Source organism: Chlorocebus sabaeus, chromosome 25, assembly GCF_047675955.1.
Source record: "Chlorocebus sabaeus isolate Y175 chromosome 25, mChlSab1.0.hap1, whole genome shotgun sequence".
NCBI classification, from domain to species: Eukaryota; Metazoa; Chordata; class Mammalia; order Primates; family Cercopithecidae; genus Chlorocebus; species Chlorocebus sabaeus.
Genome location: NC_132928.1, coordinates 64,701,338 through 64,720,914, shown reverse-complemented (window position 1 = coordinate 64,720,914; position 19,577 = coordinate 64,701,338). Strand labels below are relative to the sequence as shown.

General features: G+C 39.0%; 1 protein-coding gene across 8 annotated transcripts in view; it reads left to right on the top strand.

Annotated features, from left to right (window-relative positions):
• The window catches only part of PBX1 (PBX homeobox 1), a 293,843-nt gene that overhangs the window by 239,412 nt on the left and 34,854 nt on the right, over positions 1 to 19,577 (top strand). For all 8 annotated transcript variants that reach the window (XM_007989707.3, XM_007989715.3, XM_073011832.1 and 5 more), the window contains 3 exons: positions 1,469 to 1,659; positions 9,271 to 9,406; positions 13,749 to 13,908. In XM_007989707.3, the coding sequence (XP_007987898.1) occupies positions 1,469 to 1,659; positions 9,271 to 9,406; positions 13,749 to 13,908 (487 nt within the window). The remainder of the gene's footprint in view (positions 1 to 1,468; positions 1,660 to 9,270; positions 9,407 to 13,748; positions 13,909 to 19,577) is intronic.

Genomic DNA, 19,577 nt, shown 5'->3' with positions numbered 1-19,577 from the left:
TAATCAGTAAATGTGTACTATTGTTATTGGTACTGCGTTATCGACACATATGACAACGGCAGTGTAATGTTATCAATAACGAGCGTGTTTCTGCCGTTAATAAGTTGGAGCAGGCTGGGTGCGGTGGCTCACGCCTATAATCCCAGCACTTTGGGAGGCCAAGACGGGCAGATCACAAGGTCAGGAGATCGAGACTATTCTGGCTAACACAGTGAAACCCCGTCTCTACTAAAAAATACAAAAAATTAGCCGGGCGAGGTGGCGGGTGCCTGTAGTCCCAGCTACTCGGGAGGCTGAGGCAGGAGAATGGCATAAACCCGGGAGGCGGAGGTTGCAGTGAGCTGAGATCGCGCCACTGCACTCCAGCCTGGGCAACAGAGCGAGACTCCATCTCAAAAAAAAAAAAGTTGGAGCAATGGAGTCTTTAGTTCTTTAACTCTCAAAGCATCGTCTTGCCTTTTTTGTTGTGAATCTAATACAGTTTTACAGTATTGCTTTGAGTGAATCTGTGAATAGATGTTTTACTGAATGCTCAGCTAAGGAAACCAGATTATGGATGCTAAGTAAGTCATAGTAACTAAAAGAGAGGGCAGGAGTTTTCAGAGGGGTAAGTTCAGATTTAGCCCAGAGGCCCTGGCCTAAACTAGGAAGGGCTCAGGTGCTACTTCTGCCTCTTCATGTTTGCTGTGTGCCTGTGGAAATGTCCCTTCACCTCTCTGGGCCACAGTTTTTCTCCCTGTTAAATAAGGAGGTGGGGAAATACGATTTTCAACTCCACCTCCGGAGCTGATGATATGCTAGTTTATAACCTGAGAATTTTTATTTCTGCAGGGATAGTTCCTGAATCCTCTCAATCATGTTTTGATGCTGTTTCTCTAAGACCCCTGGGGACAGATTCCCTTTGTGTTACAGACATAGTGGATCTTCAGAAGGCCAGAGCAGGAGAGGAAGTTCTTATAATAAAACTTGAAACAGAAATAGATGGATGAGAAATCTCCCAGAAGAGTTATCAAAGCTTTTAATTCCATGATTCCATTTAAACTCTTTTGGCTGTTTATGCATTCTAAAATTGAGTATTTGGAAGCACTCCTATATCAGAAATAATGAGCAAGGCAGAAAGCACATGATACATTTGACCCCAAACTCTCTTTGACTGTTAACTTTGGGACAAAGGGTGGTGTAGTGTGTTTTATACTAGAAGTCATATTCTTACATTTTACTGTGGTAAAATCATGGAAAAGAAGTTAAGATAAAATGATTAAGAAATTATTTTATGTCTAAAAAAAATTCAACATTATCGCCAAAACTTAGAGCCACAGGGGCTGAAATGGACGTCTACCACAAACTATCTTAGTTTTCTTTATTTGCACAAGTCTTTAGAAAAGCCCACATGCTCCTTGTGTCATAGAGTTGATACGTGTTGAGGCTTGGACCCGCAATGACTGTGTTTATTGTCTTGCCATTCCAGGCCTGCAACGAGTTCACCACCCATGTGATGAACCTCCTGCGAGAGCAAAGCCGGACCAGGCCTATCTCCCCAAAGGAGATTGAGCGGATGGTCAGCATCATCCACCGCAAGTTCAGCTCCATCCAGATGCAGCTCAAGCAGAGCACGTGCGAGGCCGTGATGATCCTGCGTTCCCGATTTCTGGATGCGCGGTGAGTCTCCCATGGGGCTGTCCTGCCCTCTGTGGGAGTCACTGATCTGGGGCTAGAGTCCATAGCTGGCCACCCTTATAGGCTCTAGTTTCACCCCATCAATGCTGAACTAAATGGTACCCTGAGAATGGTTCTGTGAGACTAGATAGGTCATTGGTTTCACACAGTACCAGGAAAATACATGGTTGCAGGAGATGACCTTTATCACTATGTTACGCACTGTGGGTAGCAGCAAGGAGGACTTAGGTACAGTGAGATTTTTTTTCTTTTCATAGCACTAGGTACCTCTCTTATAGATGCGTCTTATAACTATGGGCCTGCAGCTGTCTTACCAGCATTCTATCACGACAGGCTCTCTTCAGTAAAGTTTATTCCATTTGCTTGGAAATTGGGATCTTTTCCACCCTGTAGATGGATTGAGAGTGCACTCAATTCAACAAATATTTCTAAGTAAACTGCTGTCTCTGGGCTAATTTTAGGAGTGCAGAAATGAATAAGACATGGCACTTTGGACATAGAGGGACAAGGAGATGGTCTAACATAGGCCAACTTGGTTTGATGGTTTCCATCTGGCATTGCTGCTCATGTCCTTACTTGTGAGTTCAGAGCATTCAGTTGAAGAAACCATTGATAGAAAGGACCTTTAAAAGAAGACAAGAACTGAGAACATCTCTTTGTTCCCCTACTCTCTAGACCAATAGATTTATGTGAATCCCTTTGATTCCTTTTGCTTCTGTTATCCGGCCTGTAAAATAGTAATAGTCATATCTTTCATCTACTCTAGAAGAATATTTTGATAATTCATCTAGCAAATACATTTTGATTTTGGGTATGCTTTGTGATCTAGAATTTGTCTTAAATTTGTCATATGTGAATTCAGATAACATTCATATTTAAATTCTTGATAATAATCCCAATCTGTTATTTTTATCGTTAGGACGTTAGATATGTCAGGGTCAGTGTACCATTTCACAATCTATAATTTTGTCTCTTTTCAATCAGATAGAATGATTTATTACTCCTCTTGAATTTTTTCACCCCTGAGATCATGTTTTATTCAGCTCTCCTACCTGCATTTCTCTCTGTCTTCATAATTGTGGTCTTTACAGTCCTTGAACCTCTTTAAAACGCCCTGGCATCTTCTCCTCACTCCCTTTAGTCAATGTGTTTTGGGTTGCATGGACTAGAACACGAGAATGCCAGCTAGCAAAATGTAACTCTGGGCCAGTAGAATTCCATAGAATAAGTCAAGAGAAAGTAAAAACGAAGGTAGTTTTCCCCAACTGGGTATCGTAATGGAGTGGAAATAGGCAAAATCACCCTAAAGCAGGATCCTCTGTGCCTCTCCCTCACCCGTGGCCTGCTGTCTGCCTGGCTTCTTTAATACAGCCTGTTCTGCATAGTGCAAAGTGCAAGTGACTGGTGGCCTCTGTTTGGGTCCTTCCTCTGTGCCACTGCCACCCTGCGTGTATTGCTTACATCTCCATGGTAACTCCTCTAGTTAAAATGCTGGAGTTAGTATTTATGTTGGCAGGTATTGAAAAAAAAAAAAAAAAAAAAAAAGAACAGTTGGCTCCAGACTGAGTTCTTTTCAAGAAAGTAAGCAGAGAGACGGGAGGAGCAGAATTAATTGTCTCATTGGATATCTTCTCTCAGTAATTCCACTGTGCCCAGTTGAAGGTCAGACACAAAGCTTGGAGAGCTTTGTCCACAAGTTTCTTTCACTTCCACCGGCCTTTGCCTAGAGTGTTCCAGTTGGCACCAGACAGACAATCACTTTAAGACAGGGTCCTTTTCTTGCTTTGGTTACAACCTTTGAATCATTGCTTCTGAGCCAAGATTCAAAACGAAAACAACTCACCTATTGTCACTGTTACTATCATTTCATTTTGGGGTTATATTTATTACCAGTGAAAGAACATGACCCCAGATGCCAGCCCAAGGCTGAGCAAATGGCCTTCTCAGTTCAAAAGCAAATGTTTGCCCGACATCCTGATTGGGGAATTCATATCAGTGCCTCCAGCGTCACTAACTGTCATTGGGAGAGATAGCTAAGCAAACTTAGTAAGAAAGACACACTCACTGCAGATATTCACATGCTCCTCTAAACCATGCATCTGATGGGCAGGGCCTCACCAAAAAAGATTTCATGGAAGACAAATAAAATACAAAGAGGACTTGATTTAGTAATAAGATTAGTCTTTGTAATCTAATAGGTGTGTAGAATTGAGTGTTCCTACTTTGTTGTGGAACACTCATTGTATTAGCTTTCTATTGCTGCGTAGCAGATTACCACAAATTAAGCAGCTTAAAACAACACAAGTTTATTATCGCACGGTTTCTGTTGGTCAGGGGCCTGGGCATGGCTTAGCTGGATCCTCTGCCCTAGTCACAGCGAATCTGTAATCAAGCTTATAAGCTGAGCCTGTGATCTCATCTGAGGCTCAGGGTCTCCTTCCAAGCTTGTTCTGATTGTTGGCAGAATTCGTTTCCTTCTCATTGTAGGACCGAGGGCCTCAGTTCCTAGAGGCTGCCCTTCTCAATAGGCAGTTCACAATTTGGCTGCCTGTTTTCTTCCTGAGGGCCCGTAGGAGAAAGTTTCCATTTTAAGGCTTTAATCGAATCTTCCCTTTCATTTACTCAAAGTCAGCTGAGGAGGAACCTCATCATATTTCCTATGCCATCCACTCACAGGGAAGGTGTGTACACCAGGGTCTACAGTTCTGGAGTTCTGTCCACCACACTCCTCACCTCCTCTCTGGGCCCAGGTTTATCCCACTCAAGTCATTTCCTGTCTCTCTTCCTTAGATTGACTTAACTGTACCAGGAAGGTTTAACTTAAAAATTCCATTCATTCATTCATTCAACATACCTCCTATCATGCTATATACCAAGCATTGTGCCATACAACTTGGTAAGTTTATTATCAGGACTATAAATAACATTTTTTTTTTTTTTTTTTTTTTTTTAGTTAAAAGAGGGAGAGAACTTATAAACTAACTGATTTTCAAGCAGTAATCTTAACTGTTTTTCTATAACATTTTGCTGGAAATAACAGTAACATAAACAGATAATTAAAAGTATGTCTGTATACTTCACTGCAATAGAGGGGATTACATAAAGTATATTGCCAAAGAGAGGATGGCAAGAAAGAGGAAAGGACATCCAAGAAGGTCTAGTCTGGTCACACTGGCACTCTACTTAGATTTACTGGTTTATCTAACTGAGCTCTTACTATCTGCCTCATGTTATAGTAGCCACTGGAACATCAAAGATGAAAAAAGTGCATATAAATGTGGGTGCTACCTTCAAAGAGCTCATAATCTCACAGGACAAATACTGTTCCAACTACACATAACACCACATGCTACACATTCAGTTCATTCATCTACCTACTCCACCTGAAGGAAAGGATCCAGAGAGAGGGCGGAAAAATACTGAGTCTCAGAGGAGCAGGATGTTTGCCAAACAGAAAGAATGACAGCAAAATAAACAACATAATTCTACTTCAGCAAGCATTCCTTACTTGAGTGCTTACTATGTGTTAGACCCAAGGGTTTCAAATATGAGTGAGATCTGCCCTCTGCCTTTGAGGAATTTGCTGTTTAGTTGGGGAAACATATGTAAATCTGTGGCGGATGTTGTGGGAGAGAAAGATGCAGGGTGGTGTAAAGAGCCACAGGAGCATGAAAGCCACGAGTCTTTGGGGAATGCAGAGGCATATGATGTGGCTAGATGAAATTGTTCAGAGCATGTGTAGGATTGAGGGGAAATGAGGCACTAGGGATAGGAAAGATCCACTGAAAAACCTTAACTGTACCAGTGAAGATTTTAAATTTATCCTATCAAACAGCAGAAACCCTCAGAGCTATTTAAAGAAGAAGTGTGGGAAGTTATCACATAAAATTGCACTGGATTCAAATTCTGGCTACAACCCTGATGACCTTTATGACCCTGTGACTCGTTTTCCCAAGACTCGGTTTTCTTACATGTAAAATGTAGATCATCCTGTAAATAGGAATAAATCTTACTATAGTATCTGACACATAATATTTACATCATAATTCAGCTATCATAATGATTACTGTGTTATATATTACTGTTATATACTATTGTACATTGTTGTTTATATATACATTATTATTAAATTTTATAATGATTAGTGACATCATATCTATGGTTTAGAAAGATTACTCTAGTGAGTCTCTTGAAGATGAGCTGAACTGGAGAAAAGACAATATAAAGAACAATTGTTGAAGCCTGTGCTCCTCAGACTGGTGCCACACAGAATAAATTGAAATACTTTTCACATTTTACATAAGTATTCCAAAGAAAATATTCTTATTTTAAGAAAAACATTGGTATATTATAGAGTGGACTAAAACAAGAGGTTCCAAAGATATTTTGTGTTTCTGATGGTGTCCCCAGAGCTACAATCTTTTTCGAAGAGGGCTTCTTGGGAAAGCATTGATCTAGTGTTGCTCTGGTATACAGCTATTTGATTTTAAGTTAACTGAATACTAAATTAAAATGAATAAACATTTAAAAATTAGCTCTCTAGTTACAGTAGCCACATTGCAGCTGCTCAGTAGCCACACGCAGCCAGTGACTACTGCATTGGACAGCAGAGATATAGAACATTTCACTCATTGCACAAAGTACTCTTGGACAGCACTAGTCATACAGTAGTACAATAGGCAGCGGCTCCTCTTCACTCACTTCACAAATAGCAGCGCAATTAGAATGAAACAAAAGAGGTTGATTTGAAAGTGTAGAACTGGCAGTACTTGCTTAGGGGACAATCATTTGATGAAGGTAAGAAAGCAGGAAGAGTTGAGAAACTCCTAGTTTCTAGCACATGCTAGGTACTCAAATCTTTGAATGAATGAAGGAAGGAATGAACAAATTAGCAAATATAATGAACTATATCTGTAGTAATGTCACTAAATAATAAGGCTAACAAGGAAACTGGAGCTGATTTGGGTAAAAGGTGATCTTAGTTTTGGAAACAGTTTGTCTGAAGATGCTTGGAGTCTGCAGTCATAAATGGGCCAATGGCTCTTAGCAGAGGTATTAGGGCAGGAGATAACAAATTTGGTAGTTAAGAGTGTATGTCTGTGATGTCTACATGTCTCACTATCATGAGTCTTTTATAAAAAACTTCCCCTGTGGACCCTGTGCTTCAAAAATTTTCTGTCCCTAAAACACCATGTTTATCCAGTAATATTTAATTAACTTCCAAATTTCTTAAATTCAAAACCTTGATGCCCAACTCACAGAGCTACTGATTGGTTTGAAATCACAAATGTTAACTCAGCAAGGTGATAACACTTCAAGCCAAAGCAAAGAAACCAGGCGTCTCAGTTAGCTCAACCTTATTGTAGAAAGGTATTATTTTCACTAGGTTTCTTGAAATTCTGAAAAATCCTGATCCTAGGATTTCAAACACCCTAGATTAAGACAGCTACTAAAAGAGGTGATAAGCGAGTCCATCAGAGTAGATGAGACCACCTAGGGAAGATTGCACATCACAAGGAGAGAAGAGCTGGGAACAGCTGTCTGCACCATCCGCGTACCACCAGCTCATTCCAGAGAGGTTTCCTTTGAGCTCAATTGGAAGAGTCCCAAAAAATACACAGTAATGCTAATGCAAACAACTGAATGAGGGAACGGAGGCTCTCCCAATTAGGGAGCCTTCAGGGTCCAGTTCCCCAGGCCTAAAACAACAGTCTTCTTTAGGCGAAGAAGAAAGAGAAGCCAAAGGTGATCTAAAGCCTGGCCTGCAGACTGTGTTAGTCACTTGGCTATCTTCCTCAAATTGCCATCATGCAAGAGCTTTTAACACATGCCCACTTTGCAGTTGGGCTTTTAAATCCAATCTGTACAATTTCTGATGCTGAGTGACCCAGAAACTCAGCATGATTTAGGAGAGTGACTTGGGCTTGGCATAATCTGGACAGATGTGGTTAATACCTGTGGACAGATGGTGTTCATCCGGTAAAATCAGGCACTTTATTGTGTTAATTAATCCAAGCGGGACCCTGAAAATACAATATTAGCTGAATTTCCTGTCTAGCAAGGCCATCCGTGCTTTCTGTTGGCTAAATTGGGAAATCCTATATCCTGGCATAATCAGGGATGTTCTGGAAATTTTTTCCATAAGGAAAAGCTTTTAATAAAAGCAGGAAATGCAGAAGTGCTAAGCAAGCTAATTTAAAGATGAAGGACCCACAACTTTAAGGAGGGCCAGCCAGCCCCTGCAATGAGCCTGCAACGCCCTCAGCTATCCACAGGCCTTCATTGTCAGGAAGCAATAAAGTGATTCTCACTTTAAGTTAGTTCAATTAGCACTTTTTCTTTTTTAAGGCAGAAAAATGCTTTTATTCAAAAAAAGTGATTTTCTCCTTTTTGGCAACCTGTATGTGAAAAAGAATTCTGTGGGCTTTTGTTTTACCATTTAGCAGCTGTTCTTGCTTAAGAAGTGCCACTTTTCTCCTTCTGAGGGAGGTCAAGCTGTTGGGGGTTAATTTCAGTCAGTTCTGTGCCCTCTTCTCCAGATGCCTTTTAAGAATGTTACGTGCATTTGCATGGGGATAGAATGGAAAGAACATGATAACTTATTTTTAACTTATGGCTGCAGAATCTCTGTGTAATTGTGAGGAGCTCATTTGTATAGAAGAGACAGACTGGGTTTTGTAGTCGGTCAGACCTGAATTAATACCTTGGCTCTGTTACATACCAGCTGAGTGACCTTTGCGCTCCGTTCTTTATCGGTAAATACAAATAATCGTATCTACCTCAGTAGTTGTGAAAAATGAATAACTTGAATTGATTGCCAAGAGGGAGGGGTAAGGCCCAGTGCCTGGAACCTGGTAAGAAGAAAGACCAAGCTGTGGCACCTGCCATGTGTTGGGCGCTGTGCTGAATGCTGTCTTTATGTGGTCTCCTCTCTTCCCTACTCTCACCCTGTGAAGTCAGTATGACCCTCTTCACTTTCATTGAAGAAGCTGGTCAAAATCACCCAGCTGATACTCAATTGACCCAGGATTCAAAACCAAGATGGGGCTGGGCACAGTGGCTCACACCTGTAATCCCAGCACTTTGGGAGGCCAAGGCAGGAAGATGATGAGGTCACGAGTTAGAGACCAACCAAGCCAATATGATGAAACCCCATCTCTACTAAAAATACAAAAATTAGCCGGGTGTGGTAGTGTGTGCCTGTAATCCCAGCTACACAAGAGGCTGAGGCAGGAGAATCGCTTGAACCCGGGAGGTAGAGGTTCAAGTGAGCCAAGATCACACCACTGCACGCCAGCCTGGGTGACAAAGTGAACAAACCAAGATGGCCCGAATTTTGAAACTTTATGCTCCTCACTACTCTGCAAAAATATCCGTGACCACTCTTCTGTTCGGTGCCCAGATGGTACACAATGAAGTATTGAGCAAATGCTTTTAGTTATGGTTTTGGCATCCAGTCCCTTTTAGTAAATGTGCTCCAATTCACCTTTTGCTCAAAAATTTGTCTTCTCCCAGAAGTAGATTCTATTCTCTCCCATTTTATGTTTATTTGGTGTGAGCCTTTTTGTTATTGTTTCCTTTCTCTTTACAAAGGCGGAAGAGACGGAATTTCAACAAGCAAGCGACAGAAATCCTGAATGAATATTTCTATTCCCATCTCAGCAACCCTTACCCCAGTGAGGAAGCCAAAGAGGAGTTAGCCAAGAAGTGTGGCATCACAGTCTCCCAGGTAAGCAGCCCCTCAAAAGCCTCAGCCTGTAGCCTGGCCATGGTGGGGCCTCCAGGACAGGCTCTTGGAGGTCTTGCTTTACTGGACATTCATGCCTTGCAAGTTCCATCAGCTGTAGCCTTAAAATATCAAGGTAAGCACTTGATGTATATGTGTATAAGTGAGTTTCTAGGTAAGTACTTGGCAAAACTTGAGAAGGACCAGCAGAAGGAAGAGAAGAATAAGTAGAGTACAGTGTATAAACAGGGTTAGGGTTCTTTCCAACGAGCACTCCTTTGCTTCAAATGGGTGAAGTGTCTAAAGTGTACTAGGGAAGTTACCTGCATTCCTCATGCTGTTTTTTCAAACTCAGTCAATTCCTTAGCCATTTTTTGCCCAACCCAGGAACTTTAAGAGTCAGTGAATGGAACTAGTTGTTATATAGCCTTTAAATGAAAGGAACTTAAATGTCTCCTCTTGATGTGCTGACTCTCTAACTGATGGAGTGTAGGAATTTTAACATGTCACTGCGATCACATTGGAATGGTTGAATAAAATGTCACTGAATGCCCCCTTCCCCCAAAGAGCAATAACCATAACAGGTGGTGTCTGTTGACTTGGAAAGATACATGATATAAAATTGTTATAGGCCTAGAGTTTTTAGTATGAATATGAAGCAGAACAGTAGGCAATATTTTTACATACGTACATTTTGTCTGCTCAAAAGATCCACCCAAACTTCTTATTCAGTCTGAACCTCAAATACCACCACTGGTTTCTAATTGAGACCTATAGTGATAGTTCTGAAATCTGTCGGAGAAAGTTTTTCTTAGAATTTTGTCACATGAAGGAGAATTAAATGTACAGGTATTTCCGTTAAAACTGGGGAGGGGAGGGAGTAGTGAAGACTACTGTAGTGAGAAATTTCACTTACCACTTTTCAAATGAAGCAGATGCTCCTTTATATAAACTAAGCATCTGTACCTCCCTGAATTGAATCCTGACTTCTGTTGATCCCTGCAGGGTGCTGATCCCATCAACCTGTGTTTACCTATACAGAATTAGGTCCAGTCAGAATATAGAGCTCCCCAAAAGGTATTGACAATGAAGGGATTGCCCGAGCCTCCCCAACAAACTAAGATGATTTTACAGCAGCAAATATCCTTGAAAACATTCTTTCAGATAAAGCAGAAAGAATTGACTCCTTTTTAACTTGGGCCTTCCTTAGGTGCCTTGACCCAGCTGAAGGTCGTTTTCAGTCTTGACAATTCTGGGAAACTGGAATGTCAGTGGTGAAATTCAAGTAGCCTAGTTTTTTCTAGGGCTATCACCATTCTTGTCCAAATCTAGACCCCTTGTCCACAAAAAAAGGGAATTAATGCTTTTTGAGACTTGCTGCATGTTTCAGGAATGCTTCTAGGTATGTACCACAAACAAGGAGCAAATATTAAATCAGTGAATTTTATCCTGGAACCTTCTGCTTTTAAAGTAGAATTAAATTACTGCTGTCTGAATTCCAAGTGTGGAATTCAGAATTTCAACTCCGTGTTGAAGGTAAAAGGAATTCTCCTGGAGGTAATTTATAGTATAGCTGGATACAAGTTAAAATCCTGATCTGTTCCTGCAACCTTCACTTTCTTCATTATGGAAACTCAAGGTACAAATAGTGTGTCCATTAAAATGCTTATTTACATATTGTGTCACCTTTCCCTTTCCTCTGCCCATGCCAAAGTCATGCCATTCTTTCTTCCCCATCACATCTGTCTCTCCCCAAAGCAACTAAGCTACCATTGTTAAACAAGTCCAATGGGAGACAATATAATATGATATCATAGAAAGAGCATTAAGCAAGGAGCATATTTTTGACAAGAGTCAACTGTGGGATCCTAGGGAACTCACTCTTTCTTTTTGGGTCTTAGTTGCCCTATCTACTAATCATGGTTTGTTGGATCACATAATTTATTCAATCTTTCTCCTAGTTCCCAAAGCCAGGGAATACCTCTTGGACTGTATCATTATTGTCTTTTTTTGAAGTCACAAATTCTTTTGAAATCTACTAAAAGCTATTGAAACCCCATGACCCAAAACAAAGATATGCTGCCCATACACCCAAATCCATCTGAAGTCTGCCTGTTGACTGTATCTCCCCAGATCTCTAAAGGGCCCTTTGTCTATACCAGAGCTGCTCGAAGTGTGATCCACAGAAGGCAGCATCAGCATCCCCTGGGAGCCTGTTAGAAATGTAAATTCTTGAGTGTCACCTTAATTCTGAATCAGAATCTTTGAGGGTGAAATCGGTAATAGAAGTTGTTTTAACAACTTCCCCTTGAACACTTAACTTTGAAAAGCAATGCTCTATATGCTTTATCTTTTCCATGCTCACAGCTACAAATAATACCTCCATTTGAATACCTGATGGAACTTCTCTCCTGCAGCACCAAACTCATGTATTTTACTTCCCAATGGACTTCATCATGGCTCTGCCCAGAGCTTCTTCAAAATTAACTTATTCAAAATGTGAATCAGACTCTTCCTATAAAACCTACTATTCTTTCTGTATTTTATATCTCATTCTGTGTCTGTTATCTGTACATCCCTAGTGCCTAACGCATATTAGGCCCTTAGTCCATGACTGTTGAATAATTAGTTCATTCATGATAACACTGTATACATTATCCGGATCCTTGTCTGTTGCACAATGCAGGAAGTCCCTGAACTGACCTAGCACTTTCCTACCAGTTCCATTCTTGTCATTTAGAAGGGAATCACTCCTACAACATGTCCCCTCTCTACCCCCTTCAGCTCATATTTTTTTTCACATATAATTGGACCTTAGGTATTTCTTCTTCAAAAGTCCTCCCAAATTAGCTTCATCTTTTTCCCTTTTCTTTCAGCTTATGCAGTTATCTGAGAAAAAAATCTCCTTACCTTTTTTCTTCTTTTGCTATCCCATAAATCAAAAAGCAACCATAATTATGACCGATTCCTACGAATAGTGAAAGTTATATCAAGAAAAACATAAATTTCAAAGTGAAACTAGATATGCAGTGATCCTGAAATACACCCAAAAGTGTCCTTCCTCCTCCAGTTTACCTCTTTTTCTGTAGACATCAGCATTTACAATAAATAAAGCATTTTCTTATTGAATTTTTTTCTCTTTTGTTTACTAATATTGTGGTGGTACAGACTGATTTTTTTTTTCAAAAAAGGCTTGACATTTCTGCTATAGTATAAGTTGTATAAGCCTTTCAGTGCTATCCTTATAAGATGTTTTAAGTTTGCTAATGCATTTAAAAAATTAAATTATATTCTATTAATATAAATTATATTTACATAAATATAAAAATTATAGTTTTGCAACAGTTTTCTTTATCTGCTGTCATTGGGAGTTAAATATAAATGATGTGTAAACTGTGGTACATGTGGTATCAACTCCCCCTTTCCTCACCAGATTCATGGTTTGGTTTGTAATTATATGAAAACCTCAGCATTTTAGTTCAAAATCATATCTGGAATGTGGGATATAAAACTTTCCTTTCCAGGGCAGGAATTATGGGGGTAAAACTTGAATTTAACTGTGTCTCCCTTTGTGTCTGGCAGAGGTCTTGGTATGAAGGGAGCAGAGGTACCAAATGGAGCCAAGACACCTGCTGTGAACCACATGAAGGAAATAAATTAACAAATGAAAGTAAATTAGGTTTATTGTGTCTGCTGGCTTTAACATTTAAACCCTAGAATTCAAGGGGATAGTCATTTGTATGCTACAGTTTTTCCTTATGTAGATAATAGCAAGCTTTACACAAAATAGTCAGTGAAATCTGGTAGATTGAATTATAGTGATCCTAAGGTCTATCGTAAATACAGCTAAGAATCTCAGTCCACAATAAAGTCATGTAACTTCTAAAAATTTGCAATTAATCTATCACATGAAAGCACCTATATGGACATTTAAAGGTCTGTGTATTTTGATGGCATAAAGCCAGCTTTCGCATTGATGAACACTAGGGGCATTCCTCCTGAAACGTTAGGTGTATTTTAGTGTCATAACTGAAGATGTAAGCAAATTTAAAATGCTTGCTCTAAATTAAAAGGGTTCTAGCTTAAATGAGCAGCTCCTTTATAGGAAGATTTTTGTCACAGTGGTTTTACTAAATTTTAGTGATATTAAACAAGAGAATCGCATTTCGTGTAGTTGTCCTTTTGAAGCTCTTCAGATTTTACTTTTGTTGCCAAATTATTAATACAAGTAGGATAAGACCAATTAGCTTACCTCTTCACCTCTCCCATAAAGCCTTTTTTTTTTCTTCTGCAATGTTTCTGAAGGATGAAATGTGAACTTTCTCATCTTATTAAACTACTCTAGGTATCAAACTGGTTTGGAAATAAGCGAATCCGGTACAAGAAGAACATAGGTAAATTTCAAGAGGAAGCCAATATTTATGCTGCCAAAACAGCTGTCACTGCTACCAATGTGTCAGCCCATGGAAGCCAAGCTAACTCACCCTCAACTCCCAACTCAGCTGGTTAGTTTTTTCTTTGATTGGGGGTGGAGGGGGGGGGGAATTGTTCTCTATTTTTATACTTGCTTTTCTTACATTGGAATTTTCTTTTAATTTGTTAGACTTTTGATTGGTTAATTTCTGTATTTGATTGTATTTTTGGATGTTAATGTCACTTTGGGCTCTTCCTTTCATTTCCAAAGAGCAATCTGTTAGACTGTTTACAAGGTGGGTTGTGTGGAGGTTTGCATTAATGTGTCTATTAAGTTAAGACCAAAGTAAATTGGTTAGCTTGATGAGACTTCTAAATTCTCCCCTCAGGGATATCAATAAATAAGTTAGACATAATGCTTAGAGATAGTCTATTGGGATTCTGTCATTTGGCCCGTTTTATATAAAGTTTTTATCCTTGTCAGTTTTGCTGTTCCAACAACATAATGTCTGGGTCACCTATTAGCGTGCATTCTATGCAGAAATTTTACTCTTCTAGCAAATATCTTATTAGAATGTTTTAGTATGCAAAACCAGGCTATGAATATTTCTATGTATTGTTTATAGTTGTTGTTCTTTATTGTTTTTTGTTGGTCTTATGATTATCAGTCATGTGCTATGAAGTAGGTTTTATTTCAGGAAATATGCATTATATCACTAATTTAAGAGTTTAGGTCAAAATACTGTATTTTGGGGTGTGCCTTGTGTCATCAGTCCAGAATTTCTACATGTGAAAAAATATAGTTAATAGTGCAAAAAATATAACCTTTGTGTTTGTAGGCTATGGAAGGCATGTGGTAATTTTTTTTCCCCTCTGGTAAAGGAAAAACAAATATTTTCTCATTAAATAAGTTTGGTTTGACTTCAATTAGGGTGCACAGCTAAGAAAATTGATGATTCTAACTTAAAAGGTTATCAATTTAAATATATTTGATCATAATATGATTACAAACCTAATGTCTAACATTAGGTTTGTAATGGTATCTTTGACCACAAATCTTGTGGTATCTTTGACCACAAAACTTGTTTGTCCACTAAAATAAGTTTTCTTATGGTGACTTGTTACTGGAGACAATGTAGGGTTCCACAGACTGATGTCTTCTGTGAGCTTCCAGATGTACAAATTTGTTAATGATAAGGTTCTGCAAGTCACTGGGCTATACCCAGCATGCCTTTTATGGCCTTCTTTTATCTAAATGGAATCATGCATGAAGAGTGGCCTGGGCTTTTTCAACATGAATATAATAAAATAACATAGAATTCAATCCAGTTTTAATTTTCCCAGCACTACAGGTTAGATTCCTATGAGGAGCATATTTACTTTTTGAGGAATATTTTGTTTTTTTCTTCCTCCATCATGGTGTGATTGACAAGGGATCAAAGCTAACAGGTTCAATAACCAGAGAGTTCCATCTTCTCCATCTGGTCAATTATTAAGAATTTCAGACCCAATAACAAGTTGAACTGTGCTGCTAGGCAGACATTTTCACTTGTCTCTTTGGAAGAAGTACAATTCTGTCAACATTAGCAAAAATGCACTCAACACTCCTGCAAAGGTTATCATAATGCAAAACAGATATCGAAATGACTTTTTCCTGTCCCTGGTATATCTGCATCGCAGATGGCTTAGCATGATTTATGACTACTCCTTAGAAAGGCCCTGTGGACTTTCTTCATTACTAAATTCGTAACTATTTATTCTTTCCTAAAGCCCTTAAAAGAGAAAAGTAAGCATTTTAACCCTCTGCTCTGTGTTTAAGAATTATGGTTGCCTCTTATGGAATGTCAGACTATGATTACATTTTTCTAAGGAATTTTTTTCTGGTGGCTTAAACATCATGTGACTATTCTGAGCACAAAGTAAATTATTATGGAAAATTTGAGCTAAGCCTTCCAGTTGTGCCTAAGTTACTGGAAATAATCCGCACAGGAACCCCTTTGTAGTGCTTTTTCTAAAGTAGAGACAAAAGAAAATACTATTGTATGTGTGCAATAGCATGGAATTTTAAAAGATAAACATTTTAACAGCAAACGTTATAAATGGGCTTTTCTGTATTTTCTTTTGCTCTTAACCAACTTAAATCATCCACACAGATAAAGTAGAACTTTAAAATGTTCAAACTTTTCACATAAGGTGTTTATTATGTTATGTACTTGCTCTTCAATAATTTCAAAAGATAAATGATAATTGAAATAAATTTTAAATAAGAAGTTAATATGTGAAAATATATTTTGGCAGAGTTTGAAGTCTAGAGTTGTGGAACCTAGGAACTTTTCATAGCCTCAGTATTGAAGCAGAAGGTTTTTATTCAGAGTTTTACAAAATATAAGTACTCATTTCTATTGTAAATAAATATATTTCTGGCTAGGTGCGGTGGCTCACGCCTGTAATCCCAGCACTTTGGGAGGCCAAAGTGGGCAGATCACGAGGTCAGGGGTTTGAGATCAGCCTAGCCAATATGGTGAAACCCCGTCTCTACCAAAATTACAAAAATTAGCCGGACATGGTGGTGCGCACCTGTAGTCCCAACTACTCGGGAGGCTGAGGCAGAAGAATCACTTGAACCTGGGAGACGGAGATTGTAGTGAGCTGAGACCGCACCACTGCACTCCAGCCTAGGTAACAGAGCAAAATTCCATCTCAAAAAACAAAACAAACAAAAACAAATATATTTCTTTGCAAGTAAATCCTCTTCCTGCCAGAGGCTTCTGTATGGAGAACAGCACTTCAGTATCTTAGATTACTTCCAAATATTTCTATTTGTTGATATGTTCCATGTCTCCTGTTTTCTTAAGCATCATCTATTTTTTTAAAATCACTTAAGGCTAAAACCCGGGGGGATTAGCAAGCATTTAAAGACATTTAGCATGCTTCATAGTTTATACCAGCAGAGTTAGACAAAATGGATGGAGCAAAGAGGAAGAATAGAAGGAAGGAGAGAAAGTTAAATTTTGAAAAAAGAAAGCAAAAATAGGGACCAGTTGAAGCACTGGTTAAAACCTGGGGTCTATAATTCTTCTGTAATGACCTAGAGTAATGCATTCTTAATTTCTTAATTTTGATGAGATTATAAAACCTCAGAAAAATGAGGCCCTTTCAAGAAGCTTGGATTATCTTCTGGAGAGGATTTTAACATCCAAGAAGAAAGAAATTGACTTGTGCATTACGGATGCTCACTGTGGCATGCCATCAGCATTGAAATTATATCACATTCTGTGATTAGATAAGTGGTAGTGGGCTTACTGAAGCTCAGAACCCCAAGATTTGAATTCTTTCACTTAGCTGTGTGTTTGTGTCAAGGACAACAGCAAATCTTCTTCTAGCACTATTTTAGTCAATGGCAAGCCCGTATACGTAATCTTGTAATAGCCCTGTATTAGTCCGTTCTCACACTGCTATAAGGAAATGCTTGTGACTAGGTAATTTCAAAGGGAAAGAGGCTTAATTGACTGAGGTTAGTATGGCAGGAGAGGCCTCAGGAAAGTTGCATTCATGGCAGAAGGTGAAGGGGAAGCAAGGCAGCTTCTTCACAAGGCAGCAGGAGGGAGAAGTGCCGAGTGAAGTGGGGAAGAGCCCCTTATAAAACCATCAGATCTTGTGAGAACTCACTCACTATCACAACAGCATGGAGGAAACTGCCACTATGATTCAATTAAGTTCATCTGGTCTCTCCCCTTTGACACGTGGGGGTCGTGGGGATTATGGGGATTACAATTCAAGACGAGAGTTGGGTGGGGACACAAAGTCTAACCATATCAACCCCTAAAAAGAGGGCTGGTGTTTTTCAGGATTGATGAAAGGTTATTATATTAAAACTCAGAGCCTTCATGGCCTATGAGAAGTTTTTATATAGTACACACAGAGAGAAGGTAACACATCCAGAGAAGTTGACTGACACTTTAGTAAACCCACAAGAATGTTTATAATTTTGTTTTTTAAAACCAAGTGAAAATATTTATCCTACTGATGTTTTATCTCATGTTCTTCCTTAGTATGATTCTCCTCTTTATTTTTAAGTGAAGAGTGAAAACAATTTCTCCTGGAATTGGAACTCTGCAACCTTGACATACATACCTAATGAAGGGTTTTCACATTGAACCAGACAACACTTTACTCTTTCGCTTTGTCCCAAGTAGAAAGTAATAGTGAATTTTGGAATTCATAAGGGGAAATGGAAAAGCAAGCACGCCTGGGACTTAATTAAGCTTCCATCTAGTAAAAAGGACCTATCCTTTGAACTCTCAAATGATATGAGAGTCCAATCTATCAAGCTGAATCAGGCTGGCTACATAATCTACCTGAAGTCTTGATTTCTAAACTACAGAAAATGGCAACTACTTCATTAAAATACTGTAAGAAATATTGAGTGAATACATTTAAACACAGAGTTCCTTAAAAGGAAAAAGTAAATCCATTCTTGTTCTAGGTCTTTGGTTCTCATCTAGGGGCAAATCTGTATCCCCAGGGGACATTTTGTAATATCTGGAGATATCTTTGGTTGTCACAATTTTGAAGGGTGGGTGTTACTGGCATCTGTTGGATAGAGGATAACCATTGTAGGGCTAACCACCCTACAATGCATAAAATAATCCCCCACAATGAAGAATATTTGGCCCAAAATGTCAGTAGCACCAAGGTTGAGAGATCCTGTTCTAGGTTTAATCTTTATCATTATTCTTTTTTTTTTTTTTTTTTTTTTGGATTATGAAATTAATGGATTTTTTTTTGTTTTTTGCTTTTACTTTTTTTGTTTTTCTTTAACAAAGTTAAGTCTCCTGAAGATTCTTTAGAGTAGAAATGCAATTTTCGGGAACTTGTCTAATGAAAATGAATGTGAACACATTACCACATCATGATGTTTGCCCAAGCAAATGCATTAGAATCATAGGTGATCCATTATTTCTTCTCTGCCTAGTTGAGTACAGATTTAGTTTTCTGTACATGCCCCAAATGTCTGGGTGGCAGTTTAAATGAGCTGCTTGCCTTCCTTCCTAAACCAAATTCAGAACCTTTTAACTGACAACCACATCTTAAAATGTCCTTCTAGTAGTAGCTGATGGCTTCAAAACAGCCTGCAGGTAAGGTTTCTGAATGATCTTCTCAGCAAGCCAAGTTACTCTGTTTCAGCTCTTTGAGAATGCCACAGCACCTCCAAGAGAGCCCATTCACTATTTGTCAGTGAATCGTGTGCGTCCCAGGAGGTTATCCATTCCATGATAAATTCTTTCCAACTTGCAGTGCTGGGTAAAGAACATGTCCTCCCCTTGTAGTTCAGATGTTTTTGTGGACTTCTGTCTGCTTTATTGTGGTATTAGTGGCACCTGGTCTCTTCCCTCAGCACAATCACTGCTTCTGGATGCTTACCAGAGAGTGAGAAGCCATGGTAATACTGTACATGGGTGTACAGACACAACGAAATGCTGAAACAGCACAGCCAAGAGCACAAGGGACTGTTTCTTCAGTTGCTGCTCTGATACAAATGCACTTGTACGTGAAGTACATTTATATGTGCATATTTATCTCTGTGTACATTAGGCAGCCAGACATATTTACAGTTTATCTATGCACATGTATTTTTTAAATCATCTGTGTCAATTGCAGTATATATCTTTTAAATGACACATTCCATGCCTTCATGGTTCCATGGATGCCATGTCATTGGATATCATGTAGCCTTTTGGGGGTTTCTCCCATTTCTAAG